Source organism: Lotus japonicus, chromosome 2 (assembly GCF_012489685.1).
Source record: "Lotus japonicus ecotype B-129 chromosome 2, LjGifu_v1.2".
Lineage (NCBI taxonomy): Eukaryota > Viridiplantae > Streptophyta > Magnoliopsida > Fabales > Fabaceae > Lotus > Lotus japonicus.
In genome coordinates this window covers 53,300,807-53,316,560 of record NC_080042.1, presented here as the reverse complement: position 1 = coordinate 53,316,560, position 15,754 = coordinate 53,300,807, and the positions used below count along the sequence as shown (strand labels likewise).

At 39.5% G+C, this 15,754-nt stretch overlaps 1 protein-coding gene across 1 annotated transcript; it reads left to right on the top strand.

Moving 5' to 3' along the window:
* The first annotated feature begins 4,360 nt into the window (after positions 1–4,360).
* Positions 4,361–12,524, top strand: LOC130736628 (pentatricopeptide repeat-containing protein At1g12300, mitochondrial-like). Its single transcript, XM_057588436.1, has 4 exons — positions 4,361–5,523; positions 7,127–7,130; positions 10,763–11,021; positions 12,328–12,524. Exons 1-4 carry the CDS (start codon positions 4,361–4,363, stop codon positions 12,522–12,524), a joined length of 1,623 nt encoding a protein of 540 aa, XP_057444419.1.
* The last annotated feature ends 3,230 nt before the right edge of the window (positions 12,525–15,754 follow it).

Sequence of the window (15,754 nt, the reverse complement as noted above, 5' to 3'; positions counted from 1 at the left end):
CATTTATCCTCAACCAAATGTGCGTTTGAACGCCATTCGGGTGAAGACAAGTCTCCATTGGAGGAGAGAATAAAATCTACAGAGCCGGCGGGACCGGAATCCTCGTGGGTGGAAGGCGAGGAATGAATTTCAATAACAGTGGGGGCAGAAACTTCCCCAGCAGGGGCAGAAACTTCCCCCTCCGTAGAGGGTGAAGAGAGTTCTAAGGAAGAAAGGCTGAAATTTTGGGTGGACATACTGGGTAATTTCATAAAAAATAAAAAGAAGATGAACAGATGCAGAAAGAAAAAAGAAGAAGACGAACAGTGTCAAGAAAGAAGAAAGAAATAGTGTCAAGAAAGAAGAAAGAGAAAGGACTCACCGGAGGACGAAGTGGAGGATTGAGTAAAGAGGATGTCGGCTATGCGAGAGCACCGCGCAATGACGACGGCCGGGGTGACGGAGGTTCGCCGGAGTTCAAAGATGAGAAAGTGAGAATCTCAGAGGAAGTTTGAGGGAAAGGGTTTTCAGAAAAGTGAAAAGTGAAAAGTAAAAAGGGTTTTTATAGAAGAAAAGGGAAGAGAGAGAACGAGTGGGAAAGATTGTGAAGGGTCGTGGGATTTGAAATTTGAAAAGGTGCGAAGCGAAAAGACATAATTCCTCGAGACGCACAATTAGAAACTGCATTCATGGCCAATGATGACGAAATCCCGGAAAACAAGGATACGTGCGTCAGTTGAAAAGACGTGACTGACGGTTATGATGATGGCGATATATCAACGTAATAAGGGACGCGAAAATGGCGCCATATTGGCGAACAGCAAAATGGCGATTAATACATAAGCAAGAATGCGGCAACAGGCCCACGACTACAAAGAATGGCGATATACTATAAGGCAGCGCATTAAAGACATCTCGACTCAAGGAACCTAAGTCTCATGTCTTGGGGGCATGTGGAATGGGCGGGACATAAAAACTACTTATGCCCGCCCAAATCGAGTAATCAGGTGAACGAAAAACACCTTGGCGGGATTCACGGAACAACATCGAATCCCGCCCTTCCTTTAGTCAGGCCCACACGCCAGCTGGAAGATTCCTTTATATTTGTCTTATATGTATAGAGACTTGGGCCCCGGTTGTCAGGCCCAAGTACAGTGAAAGTCCACATCATGATCACTTCCTCTATAAAAGGAGAGGTCAACACCTTGTAAAAAGTACCTTTTGAACATTTAATGAGAATATTCCTTTTATGATATTTGTAGTACTCTGCTAGGGTTTACTTTCTGTCAGTCTTCTACGTCAGATCTCCCTAGTACAGAACAGAAAACATCGTCTTCATGATTTGCATCTCGTCATGAGATGGATGTCCAGGACTTGCATGCCACAAGTCATTATAGTGCCAGCAATATGTGTGATGACATATTTGCTATTGGCAAATTGATCCTAATTGGTTTTATTGTTTCCACTTACTGAAAGCATTTAAAAGAATGACATATATGATCTGTAGCCCCTATATCAAAAATCCAGGATTAATATTTTGAATTAGAAAAAACAGTGCAAGCCATACCTATCTCACTTGAGGTTCTGTTGTGATCTGATGTGCCATATGTGATCCTTGTCTCTGGCTCAATAAGGCATGCCTTCTGTTGATCAGGTGTAAAAGACAAGTTTCCAGCATTCTCAACTCTGCCTGGATTCTCAATCCTACTTCTATGAGAATAAACTAAAGCTTGATAGTAGGAATCACATCACATGTGCATTTTACCTCACAAGAATAAATCCGCAAAGGTTTGTAATCTTATCTTTCTTGCCATAAACTTTTCGACTGAGTAAAGTAGGCAGTAAAAGGTTTCTCACCTTACATGAGCATATAAGTCTCTTCTTTAAGCTCATAAATTCAAAAAAATTCACCTTGGTAATAATGATCCTTCAAATCCTTCCACGCCTCTTCAATCATTTTCATTCCACAATACACTCTGAGCATGCAATTGATGGATGTAAGGTCTGATTGATCCCGGAAAGAACTAAGGTATTGCATCTGTCCCACAATGCAAACAATGGAACATCTAGGTTCTGGTCGTGGTAAGGTGCCATCAATGAACTGAAGCTTGTTTTTTGTCTTCAAAGCCATGGTCGTCGCTCTTGACCAAGAGTGGTAATTGGCACAAGTAAGAGGAACCTAGACTAGAATTGCTCCAGGATTTTTATTGATTTGAAGATAGAATGGTGCATGATTGCATTCTCCATAGAAGATCAAGTAACAACATGAAGAATTATCTCCAATGTTGAACAGAAAATGTTGAATCGAAGCAAGAATTGATCAAGTGAATGAAGAATTTCCACAAGAACAAACCGAAATTAGCTTTGATAAGAGGAAATTTGAATGGTGAGTGCGCAATAGAGTTCCAATTTGGAGCTGTGATACCATAAGAAAAGCAGAAACTCAGAGTATCAAAGTGAATGAAAAGAGTGAATATATATTAACTGAAGCTTGAGTACAATTTTCACTTATATAGACTAAGAAAACTTGAAGTGAAGCTAACAAAAAAGGAGAGCAAGTATAACAGAAAAAATGGTAACTAACTCTATGCTTAACAAACTCTTAAGCTTAGAATAGTAAAACTAATTACAAGGCTTATTATCTGTCACAGATATTTCAAGGGTGATAACCAGATATGAGCCTTGAAACAAGCACTTAAGTGAAGCACCAATTTGAGAAATAAACGACCATCTTTTAGATATTGCGATGAGAATAGCAACAAGCCCTCCTGTCTACAACTTGATGATCCATTGCTCAAGAAATGATAATAAATCTCCAAGTGTAATCTTGACACACAAAATAATTAATCTTTTTGAGAACTCTTGCTCCCAACTTTTAGTCAGTGAACTAAACACTTGATTCTGTTAAGAAAGAAACACAAGTGTCACCTTAATTCAAATAATGAAATAACCTTTTCATTCATTCTATTTCTAATTTATTTTTTTAAGAAGAATGGAAAAAGAAGTTCATCAAATAAAACTTATTCAAATAGAAGAGATCATTCAAAAATATTTTAAGATAATTAGTGAGAGAGTTACTTTACTGGGTACCGAGTAAAAGAGAGTTGTTTTCGGTCCTTCAAATAAATAAGGGTTAAGGGTCATATTAGTTCATGTGTTTGTAAAAACATTTAATTTTGGTCCCTCAGTCAAAAAAACCGCCACTAATCGTCATTTTTTGGCTAAGAGACCAAAATCAAACACTTTTACAAACACAGGTATGACCCTTAACCCAATAAATAATATAATTGAAGGTTTTGGAGAAGAAAATGAGGCGAATAGAGAAAGTTAAAGAGATAAATTTGAAATATCAGGAAAAATAAAAACAACATAAAATTTATGAAAACAATTAAGAGACAAATTGTATTTTTGGTACAAGAAAAAAAAACAAACATAAAACACCCGAAACTACTAAGCACGAGAAAAACTAGTCCCTATATCATCCGCCAAGAGATGAAGAGTAAGATCCGTCAAAGGGTCGTGAAAGTAAAGCCAACATCTTGACGAGCCCTAACCTTGGCCAAAAAATCACGCATTGCTTTCTTGCAGAGAATGGGCAACCCGAACCTCCCACTGTCTGTCAAGCAGGTCCCTAATATTAGCAATGAGGACTGCACACACATGAAAGCCCGCAGGTGGAGTTTCGATCAAAGACACAACAAAAAGGGAATATGAGTATTAAATGACCCTTATGTTTCCCCGATCTCAAGCCTCGTGCAAGCCATGGAAAATAGCACTAAGCTTCATATGAAGAATATCATCCTCTGCACCAGCTCCCATAAAGCCAAAATACCACTCCTTAATACTCCCTCCGTTCCTATTTAACTGTTCAAGAAGAGAAGAAACACACATATTAAGGAGTGCAATTAATTTTGTTACTTTTCATAAAAGATTTAATTTCCTATTTCACCCTTTAAAATATATATTATCTTTCCTCATTTATTGTTCCTGCAAGGACATTTCTCGGAAAAACATCATTTAATGCTCTCTTGAAACTCTAAGTGGACAGATGTATAGGAACAAATTTTTTTATTCAAAGTGGACAATTAAAACGGAACGGAGGGAGTATTGTTGCGAAGGCAACCGCCAATGTATAGAGAAGGATAGTTGGACTTTTTAAACATCTAATCCTAGAAATTAATCATTGAGCACTATGTATCAAGAAAGATTTTAAACAAACCAGAATCATAAAAAACTCGTTTCTCATGTATGGAGTACTCTCTTAGGCTCTAATTCTTTTTCTACTTTTTTTGGTTCTCTCTAACCGAAAAGTATCCACAAAACCTACAAAGTAACCTCCGTCGCGGCATCGACGAAACTCATAGCAGCGTCCACTCCTTCAATGTCACCATTTTTAAGGTTCAGGAGCTTTCCCTTTCTTTCTCACTCTCACTCTCGCTTTCATTCTTCCTTTCACAATGTTGATGATGCTGTCCCCTTTCTTTCTCACTCTCACTCTCACTCTCACTCTCACTCTCGCTTTCATTCTTCCTTTCACAATCCTGGTGATGCCGTCTCACACTTCAATCGATTACTCCAAATGCAACCTACCCCACCCATTTTCGAATTCGGTAAGATTTTAACTTCCCTCGTTAAGACGAAGCATTACTCCACCGCTATATCGCTTTCTCGCCAAATGGAGTTTACTGGAATCAAGCCAAGCCTTGTTACTATGAACATCTTTCTCAAGAGAGGTTATCAGCCTGATACCATCACCTTCAATACTCTCATCAAAGGTCTCTGTCTTCACGGCAAGGTCCCCAAAGCACTGCAATTTCATGATGACGTGCTAGCTCAGGGATTTCGGTTGAACCAAGTCAGTTATGGAACCTTGATCAATGGCCTATGTAAAATGGGTGAAACAAGAGCTGCTTTGGAGTTGCTTAGGCGGATTCAAGGGCGAGGGATTAAACCTGATGTGGTAATGTACAACATCATCATTGATAGCCTGTGTAAAGATAAACTTGTAAGTCATGCTTGCAATTTATATTCTGAAATGATTGTCAAGGGAATTCCTCCTGATGTAGTCACGTTAAGTGCTTTAATATATGGCTTTTGCATTGTTGGTCAATTGAAACAAGCAATTTCTTTCTTAGATGAAATGACAACAAAAAACATCGACCCAAATGTTTATACTTTTAGTATATTGGTTGATGCTTTATGCAAGGAAGGAAAGGTGAGAGAAGCTAAGAACATGTTAGCTGTGATGATGAAGCAGGGTGTGAAACCTAATGTTGTTACTTATAATTCTTTGATGGATGGGTATTGCTTAGTTAATGAAGTGAACAAAGCCCAAGCTGTATTCAACACCATGACCCAAATGGGAGTGTTTCCTGATGTTCTGAGCTACAGTATCATGATTAACGGATTATGTAAGATGAAAATGGTGAATGAAGCCTTGAATCTCCTTGCAGAAATGGATTGCAAAATGATTATTCCTGATATAGTGACTTACAATTCTCTTATTGATGGTTTATGCAAATCGGGGAGAGTCTCTCATGCTTGGTATTAGAGATAATTAGTTCAGGGTTATTTTTGTAATATTCTATATTTTATATTTTATGTTTTACTTATCTAGCCTTGCCTATGTGGCGGCTACACTTAAGTGACAATCTAGGGTTTACTTGCTTGCTGTGCAAGCACTTGCTGTCCTAGGTCTCTATATATAGAGAGCCTCCCTATTGTATCTTTTCACGTGAAAATAATATAAGTTATTCTACGTTTTTCAACATGGTATCCAGAGCCTAAAGACTGCGCACATGGCGGCAGTCAACCAAACCCCTCCTTCGTCGCCACCGCCGTCGCCAAAACGGCAGCCAACTGGTGCGACAACCACTGCCATTCCTCTCTCTATTTCCGCTCCATCTCCGTTGGGGAAATATCCTCTCTCCATCGCTGAGAAACTCACTGATTCCAATTTTCTTCTTTGGAAGCAACAAGTAGAACCAGTTGTCACCTCTCATCGGCTGCAGCGATTTCTCGTTGATCCAGAAATTCCAGACAAATATCTGAATGATATTGATCAAGCCCTTGGTCAATTTTCCCCTGCGTATCTCGCGTGGGAGCAGCAAGATGCCTATCTTCTCACATGGCTCCAATCTACACTCTCTCGTGACGTACTTACTCAGATGATAGGTTGCAAATACTCTCATCAACTGTGGCAGCGTTTGCACAGTGGATTCTTCACACGCACAGAAGCAAAATCACGTCATTGCGAATAGAACTTCGCAATTTGAGTCTTGGCTCAAAGAGTGTGAGTGATTATCTTCAGCAGATCAAGTCAATTGCAGATTCTCTGAGTGCTATTGGAGATCCAGTGTCTTACAAAGAGCATGTTGATATAGTGCTAGAAGGACTTCCTAGGGAATATGAGACTCTTATCAGCCTTTGCTCCATGAATAGTAAGTTTCAGTCCTTGTCAATTCAAGAGATAGGTGCTCTCTTATTGGCCCAAGAAGCACGGATTGAAAAGAATAAACGCAGTGCTGCAACGGAGTTCACCGTCAATACAGCAACTGCTGGAAAACAGGTCCCACAGACCCTACCTACTAAAACAAATGCTGCTAATCACCAACACCCTCAATTTGTTCCACAAAATCAGTGGCAGGAAGGAAACTATGCTGGTGACAGAGGAAACAATGGAGGTAGAGGTCGTGGAGGTGGAGGTAGAGGTCGTGGTCGAAATTCTGTATAGTGCCAAGTCTGCATTAAAATAGGGCACACTGCAGCAGTATGCTATCACCGGTTCAATCAAAATTTTGTTGCATCACCACCTCCCCAGAATTATCAAAACTTCTATGGTGGTCCCAACCCACATACTTATGGAAACAGTGGAGCACCAACACATAATTCACCCAATTCAGCCACTAATATTGTCCAACCTCCTGGTGCACCAAGTCTGAATTTTTTGGCCTCTCCTGCATATCAGCAGTTTCTCAACCCTTGTTTATCACAGAATTATGCATCAATGGCTTCTCCGCAGTTTCAGCAGTTCCCTGGTTATGCACAGAACTTCCAGACAATACCTTTGCTTGCTCCTTCTCCCCTTCAGAATGTTCAGGGAGGAAACAAAGCACCTCCTCTTCTCCCTACTCCACCTCAGTTTCAGGGATGTGTTGCATCCTCTTCAGTTCCAGCACAAAGCTTCTTGGCAGCAGGGGCAACATCCCTGCAACCAGGTAACATTGTTCAGAATTATCAACGACCACCAGCTCCTACAGAGTGGTATCCTGACTCCGGAGCAACTCATCATGTCACACCAACTGAGCAGAATATTCACCATGGACAACCCTTTGAAGGACCAGATCATGTCTTTATAGGCAACGGACAAGGTTTGAGTATTTCCTCTCATGGATCTTCTTGGTTTAAATCTCCTTTTGATTCTAGTCTTACACTTGTTCTTAAAAATCTACTGCATGTTCCCATGATAACCAAAAATCTTCTAAGTGTCAGTAAGTTTTGTAAAGACAACAAAGTCTTCTTTGAGTTTCATGAAACTTTTTGTGTTGTTAAATCTCAGGGTTCTAAGGCTGTGTTGCTGTATGGCTCAGTTGGTCCTGACGGTCTCTATCACTTTCCATCACTTTTGGATGCCAAGTCTCCTCCTCAAAGTCTTCCACATCCAGTGTCTTTGAATAATGTTTTTCCTTCCTGTAATTCAGTTTCTTTCAATACTTGGCACTCTAGGCTAGGCCATCCGAGTATCAATGTAATGAAGCAAATTTTGCAAGCATGTAATATTGCTATGCCTAATAAAACTGATCTTGATTTTTGTCCAGCTTGTGTTATTGGCAAGTCTCATAAGTTACATTCACCTTCTTCTACAACTGTTTACTCTAAACCTTTAGAATTAATCTTCACTGACCTGTGGGGGCCGGCTCCTTTTCTTTCTTCTGGTGGCTTTCGATACTATGTTTCCTTTGTTGATGCTTATAGTCGTTTCACTTGGATTTATTTGCTAAAAGCCAAATCTGAAACCCTCACAGTCTTTCAGCAGTTTAAGAAACAGGTTGAGTTGTTGTTTGGAACCCCTATTCTTTCAGTCCAATCTGATTGGGGAGGAGAATTTCGCCCTCTTTCTACGTTTCTCACTGACAATGGCATCAGGCATAGGGTTGCTTGTCCACATACTCACCACCAAAATGGTGTGGTTGAGAGGAAGCATAGACACATCGTGGAGTTAGGTTTGACTTTACTCTCTCATGCTTCACTTCCCTATAAGTTTTGGGATCAAGCCTTTCTCACTTCAGTATATCTCATAAATAGACTACCAACAGCCTCAATTGATTTTCAGGTTCCCTATACTAAGTTGTATAAGGTTCAACCAGATTACAAATCCTTGCATGTTTTTGGTTGTTCATGCTTCCCTCACTTGAGACCTTACAATAAGCATAAACTTGAATTCCGGTCTCAAGAATGTGTATTTCTTGGCTATTCCACTATGCACAAAGGTTACAAATGCTTAACTGCAGAGGGTAAAATCATTATCTCTAAGGATGTTGTCTTTCATGAAACCAGTTTTCCTTATCCAAAACTTTTTCCCTCTAGTCCACCCCAAACAGATTCAGAGTCAAGCTTTATACCAGCTACTATTCCTCTTGTTCCACAAGTTGAGCAACCACAGGTCACTATTGACTCACCTCTCACTACTCCACATTCTGTTGAGAGTCCTTTAGCTCACCACACTTCAGAGTCAACTTCCCAAAATCAGAATCCCTCTTCTTTACCGCATTCATCATCAATCATTCATCATGAAAATCAGTCTACTTCTTCTCCTCACCATTCACATGGTGAGCCTTCTCCTGAGTCCTTGTCACATTCTACCTCATCCTCCACTTCCTCTTCTGCATTGGCAGAACAAAGTTCTTATCATGGCCCTAACACTCATTCCATGCAGACTAGATCTAAAAGTGGAATTTTTAAACCAAGATTGAATCCAACCTTGTTACTAACCATGGTTGAACCAACCTCTGTTAAGCAAGCTTTGCAGGATGCAGGTTGGAAGTCCGCTATGCAAGAAGAAATTGATGCTCTTCATGCAAATGGCACGTGGACACTGGTTCCGTTGCCTCTGAACAGAGAACCATAGGCTGCAAATGGGTTTTTAGGGTCAAACAATGCCCTGATGGCTCAGTACAGAAACTTAAGGCAAGACTGGTTGCAAAGGGGTTTCATCAGCAGTTTGGCTTTGATTACAAGGAGACTTTCTCCCCTGTTGTGAAACCAGTCACCATTAGGGTGATGTTGACTCTGGCTGTTACCAATCACTGGTGTATTCAAAAACTTGATATCAATAATGCTTTCCTTAATGGCATTCTGGAAGAGGAAGTGTATATGACACAACCTCCAGGATTTGAAGCTAGTGATAGAACCTTGGTTTGTCGCCTGAATAAAGCTCTTTATGGCCTTAAGCAGGCCCCACGGGCTTGGTACGAGAGGTTAAGATCAGCCTTCTTGCAGTTTGGTTTTGTCTCTAGCAAGTGTGATCCTTCGCTGTTTGTCTACACTACTTCTACCGCCACCATGTATGCATTGGTATATGTAGATGATATTATAGTTACTGGTCCCTCAGAATCTTTGGTCAAATTGTTTGTGTCCAAGTTAAAAGCAGTTTTTGCTTTGAAAGATCTTGGGCAACTTCACTACTTTTTGGGTATTGAGGTGAAGCACTTGGCAGATCACTCAATTCTTTTGTCTCAAAGAAAATATATAAGGGACTTACTTGAAAAGACCAAGATGGAGGATTGTCGACCTATTTCTTCTCCTATGGTGACTGGTTTGAGGCTTATTAGAGAAGGTAGTACTCCCTTTCAAGATCCTACTCTCTATCGGTCCACTGTAGGCGCCCTACAATATGTCACTATCACGAGACCAGAACTGAGTTTTTCTGTTAATAAAGTCTGCCAGTTCATGGCACAGCCTCAAGAGAGTCACTGGCTGGCAGTGAAGCGCATTTTGAGGTATCTCAAAGGGACACAACATTGTGGTTTGATTCTGAAGCCTGCTCCACGCAGCATTCCATTGTCCTTAATTGGTTATTGTGACGCAGACTGAGCTACTGATCCAAATGATCGCAGGTCTACTTCAGGAGCTTGTATCTTCCTTGGTCCCAATCTAATTACTTGGTGGTCAAGGAAGCAAACTGTTGTTGCTCGCAGCAGTTGTGAGGCTGAATACAGGAGTTTAGCACATGCTACAGCAGATATGCTATGGATTCAGTCTCTTCTACAAGAGCTTAAAGTTGCAACTACTGTCCCTACTGTGCTGTGTGACAATTTAAGTACAGTCATGCTTGCACATAACCCGGTTCAGCACTCTCGGACTAAACATATGGAGTTGGATTTGTTCTTTGTTCGTGAGAAGGTCCTAGCAAACCAGCTGTTAGTAAAACATATTTCTGCACCAGACCAGCTTGCTGATGTTCTCACCAAACCCCTCAGCTCCACTTTGTTCAAGGATTTGAGAGACAAACTGACTGTGACAGATCTGCACAGTTCAGTTTGTGGGGGGAGTATTAGAGATAATTAGTTCAGGGTTATTTTTGTAATATTCTATATTTTATATTTTATGTTTTACTTATCTAGCCTTGCCTATGTGGCGGCTACACTTAAGTGACAATCTAGGGTTTACTTGCTTGCTGTGCAAGCACTTGCTGTCCTAGGTCTCTATATATAGAGAGCCTCCCTATTGTATCTTTTCACGTGAAAATAATATAAGTTATTCTACGTTTTTCAACACTTGGAAGCTTCTTGATGAGATGCATGTTAGAGGTCAACCAGCCAATATAATCACCTACAGTTCTTTATTGGACGCTTTATGCAAAAGCCAACATGTTGACCAAGCCATTGCACTAATCAAGAAAATTAAAGACCAGGGTATTCAGCCCGATGTGTGGACGTACAATATACTTCTGGGTGGACTGTGCAAAGGTGGAAGATTGAAGGATGCACAAGAGATTTTTCAGGATCTTTTGAGAAAAGGCTATCATATAGATGTCCATACATATACCTGTTGGTAAATCCGCAAGTGTACGGAATCCACCCGGTTTTAATTATCGAACCACAGGGATTGTGAGTGACTAAATTCAGTTTAAGTCTTGAGTATGAAGGTTTGCTTTATTGAAATAGAGATATGTCGATGTAGTAAAGATTAAATAAACAAAAACTCAGAAAAGAACATGCTTTGGGTTCTTGTTCAACTAGTCAATTTAAGTACATCATCCTATGCACATGTTCTCATGGATATCTCCTTGATGATATAGCCTATGTACTTACTAGTTGATTCCTCACAAAAGCAATTCTCTCATACTAAAAGCTAAGCCCAATTCCTTGTGTACTTAGTCATTTATATGAGGTTTTAGATCATGCAATTTCAGGCCATCAAACCCCAACCCTTCCTCTATTCCTAGTAGCAAGTATAGAAGGGGTAATCCCAAATCGGTTCCCTAATCTATAACAAACTTCCGTTCTGATTATAGAAAAGCATAAAGCAAGCATGCATACAAGCTTAGATTGAAATTCAGAAAATGGGATTCAAGGGAAGAAGAAGAACATGTGGGAAAGAACTTAAGATTATAACTTAAACATGAAAAGTATTACATGAAAACCAAAGCATAAGAAGAGAGATTAGCGAAGCATGGCAAGAGCCATGCTTGGCTAAGAACCTTGAACACAAGCTTGGAAGCCTTCTCTCACTCTCCTAGATGATCCTCTACCTCTGAGTTTATGTAGAAATGAAAGTAGTATCAAAGATTACAAAGGAAAATGACTAAAATCCTATTTATAGGCAAAATAAGCGAGGCTGGGCTGTTCTGGGCGCTCAGGCGCCAATTCAGAGCGCCTGAGCGCCAATTCCATCTTGAAAACATGCTCTTTGGAGCTAATTGGCGCCTACCCAGCGCCTGCCAACGCCTAGGCGCTCCAGCTCGCTTGAAAAGGACTTTTTGGCTTCTGAAACTCCTCTTTTCAATCCTCTTTAAGTTCTCCATCAATTCCATGCTTCTTGGCCTTCTTTCTCCTTCAGTTTCTGCTCTCCAAACCTAACCAACAAGTCAAGGAAGATTCTAGAAGCTCCAAGAGCTCATTAGCACAAGAGGTCCTTCATAAAACAAAAGAAAATCATGCAAGTCCTAAACTTAACTTAAAATGCAAGAAAGCTCCCTATAAAACTACAAAATTACCAAAACAAAACAAAGACTCAAGAAAAGATAAAAATGCATGAGAATGCATGAAACACTACATGAGACACAAGAAAAAGACTCAAAACCTACCAGTAAAAACCCTAAAAACATCATATAAACCCGGGTCATCAATACCATTATGATCAATGGGCTTTGTAAAGAAGGTTTGTTTGATGAAGCGTTGGCCTTACTGTCAAAAATGGAAAATGAGGGTTGTATTCCTAATGCTATAACTTTTGAAATAATTATTCATTCACTCTTTGAAAAAGGTGAGAATGACAAGGCTGAGAAACTTCTTCGTGAAATGATTGCTAGAGACCTATTGTAAGAGTAAAACTGGGTAAGATACTTTCTAGTTACACATTTTTTATTTTGATGACAATCATCAAATCTATTTTATTGTCTTTCATTTTATAGATACACACAAACAGGATCATGGACTACACAATGGGCTCACTAGCACCTTAGTTTTTATTTTAAGTCATGTGGTGTTAGATTCGTTTTGATATTGTAACAATAACAATGGCTTATTTGCCTTTTTGAGTCTTCACATGAGTATCCATTTTGAAGGGGGAGCTTTATTGCGATGGTAGGAGTTGCTGCGGTTTCTGATTATGGAGGCCAAATGTTCAAGTAGAATAAACCAATTGCAGATGCAAGGTATGGAGGCTGCTTACAATAGATGCACATTGGGTACCATCATTCTCTAGACCTAGGTGTTGCGGGATCTTTTATTCTGTATCAGAGTTTTCATTAATCTTAAGTAATAGATTCAAAATATTTGTACTTTTAACTTCATGTGACCCTGTTTCCTACACATTTATTGTTTTGAATTTTCAGCAGCTGTGCTATGATGATAGATGCCTTATATTCCCTTCATAAGTGAAATGGGAAGCTTATAAACACCTGCTGAGTTGTTCCAACTTTTTTAATTGTCCTCTAAAAAGGGGCCTTTGAACGTTTGACTGGTTCATGGCATTAGAGTTTCCCACACGGTGGAAGTTGTAATGGGTTTTGTGATTTATTATATTTACGGAATTTGAGCATACAACTGGAATGATATAAAAATTGTGTATTGAAAGTATTATCAGGCTTGTCAGGCAAACTGGTGTTTAGGCATTTAATCTATAAGTTGGTCATGACTTGTGAATGGATTGTTATATTATCACTATTTGCAACATAACTTATGACAGAGAACAGCTTATCTTCAGCTTCCTCAGAGACATCAGCAGTCTGAGTCTGCTCTTTTTGTTGCTTTCTTTCACTCCTGCACTTCTATAATGTAATAAATACCGAGAACAAGTGTTATGAAAGAAATGGAGAAAAAAGAAGGAGGTTATGCAGCCAAGGCCTCATAAATGCAATGATATCTGTTGCTGAATATATTCAAGAGTTCTGCAGCAATGCACTAAAATTAATTTTGCTACTGAGCAAAGTTGGTTTTACAATTTTACAATCAAAAGTCAAAACTACTCACAAGTTGCATTTACCAATTGCATACCAAGAAAATCAGATTTTAATTGTAGTTACACAAGCTAAGCTAATCTTTTTGACCTTTAGAAAAGTCTCAAACTTTAGCAGTCTGCAACATAGAGAATGTCATAAATATCATAACATCGGATTGCAAATAGGAACTGATTATCTTTTCCCTCCTAATATTGTTAAACATTATTTACTTGCAGAGACATAATGATCCGGTACTCAACTGGGGATAATTCTGTTTGAATTTCTCTGTGAAGCATTAGGCCTCAATGCCAGCTACCTTAAGGACTTGTGCAACAAGAGTTTTCTTAATTTTCCTGAGCCAGAACTTCCCTGAGCTCATTCTGACAGTAGCTTCCATGGAAACCAGTGGGTTGATGTCAAACGCATTCCTGGTGCTTTTGTCTTTAAACTGGGTGACATGATGCAAGTAAGTTCATCCATTTTCTGGTAGAGTTGATACATTTCATAAGAGAAGCTTTTGAGCTCCTGAGAAGACAAACATAAAATGAACAACCAGTATTCAAATTATGATGCTACACTTGACATTCAAAAATATGTCTTGTACGTAAGATAATTTTACTCAAAATTGTGGCTCTCAACTGCAACATCTGCTTGACGGCTGATAGGGCACTGTGTTAACAGTGAGCGTGAACAGTGCCTGCAGTAGAAGTTGCAGCCAGCAGTAGCAGTTAGAGGTTGTTTTTATTTAAATTGGGACAGTTATTATTTGCTATTGTGTGCTTGTAACTGTCTAGGGGTGGTTATTAAATAGGGGTTGTGTTTGTTTATTTGTTTCATTCAGAAGTTGTGGGTTATGGTGGGAGAGGTCTGGACTCTCGAATTCCAGAACTAGGAGAGGCTGGCTCTCGAAAACCAGTGCTTGTACAATTATTCTATAATATAATTCTATTCCTATCAACGGCTTGCTGGTATTTCTTATTTTTCATGTGAAGTTCCAACCAAACATAAATGTTATCTAACTTTACCCATTTATGTTTTATAGAAATTTGTTTTGTGGATTATACCAGGCCTAGAACAAGGAACTACTTATTGCTGGAAAAATAAGTTGTTTGTAATGTTATTGCTCGAAAGTATTTGCAGCTTTTATAATAGGGATAGATAGCATTTTCTAGTAACTTAATGTGTCAACAAAATTTTACAGCTAATCACAACCAGTATGTTTCTCTGCATTAACCACAGAGTTCCGGCTCGAAATCTGGTCCACTATTTTCAGTTGCTTGCTTTTTCCGGCAACATCTTCCACTGAGAATTCAAACTATATGGACCTATAAAGGAGTTGGTGACTCAAGAGAGGACCATTGAAAAATAGATACTGCAAGGCTATTTGGAAATGTCTGGTTCATTCTAAAGTGGTGGCTCTAGCGTGGAGGATTGCTCATAGGAGACTACCGATTGCGGACAACTAGATAAAAAGAGGTGTGGCACTTGGTCAAAACAGGGAGGGCCATTGCTACTTCTGCAAACGACATATGGAGGATGCGGCTCATGTGTTCTTTGGTTGTTTTTTTCCTATATAGCGTCTGGATGGTATGCTATTCTTGGCTGGGGGTGAAAACTGTGCTCCCTTCGGAATGTAGCTCTCATTTCTTGCATCGTGAGTCTTGGGGGAGAAATAAAAGTCAGCGAGCGATTTGGAGTGTTATTTGGTTTGCTGGAATTTGGAGCATTTGGCTTCATAGAAATGCTGTGGTCTTTAAGGGGGAGCAGGTGAATGCAGAATCTGTTATGGACATGATTAAATTGAGGTCTTGGGTTTGACTTAAATGAAATCCTTGGTAAAGAGGTTTAACTGCTCATTTTATGATTGGGAAAAAGAACCATGGATTGGGTTATCTAATACATGATGGGAGCATGAAAAAGGCATGGTATTTACTGCTATAACTTGCTGTATTGTCTGCTATGGCATGTTCTGTGAGACAAGTGATGCAGTTATTAAAGCTGAACTACTGGAGGTGACTTATTGCTTTGAGGATTGACTAGATTTATATTAAATATGGCAGGTCCCTTATGAGCTTTAATCATATTTTGTGCCTCATGGTGGATCTTTGAATC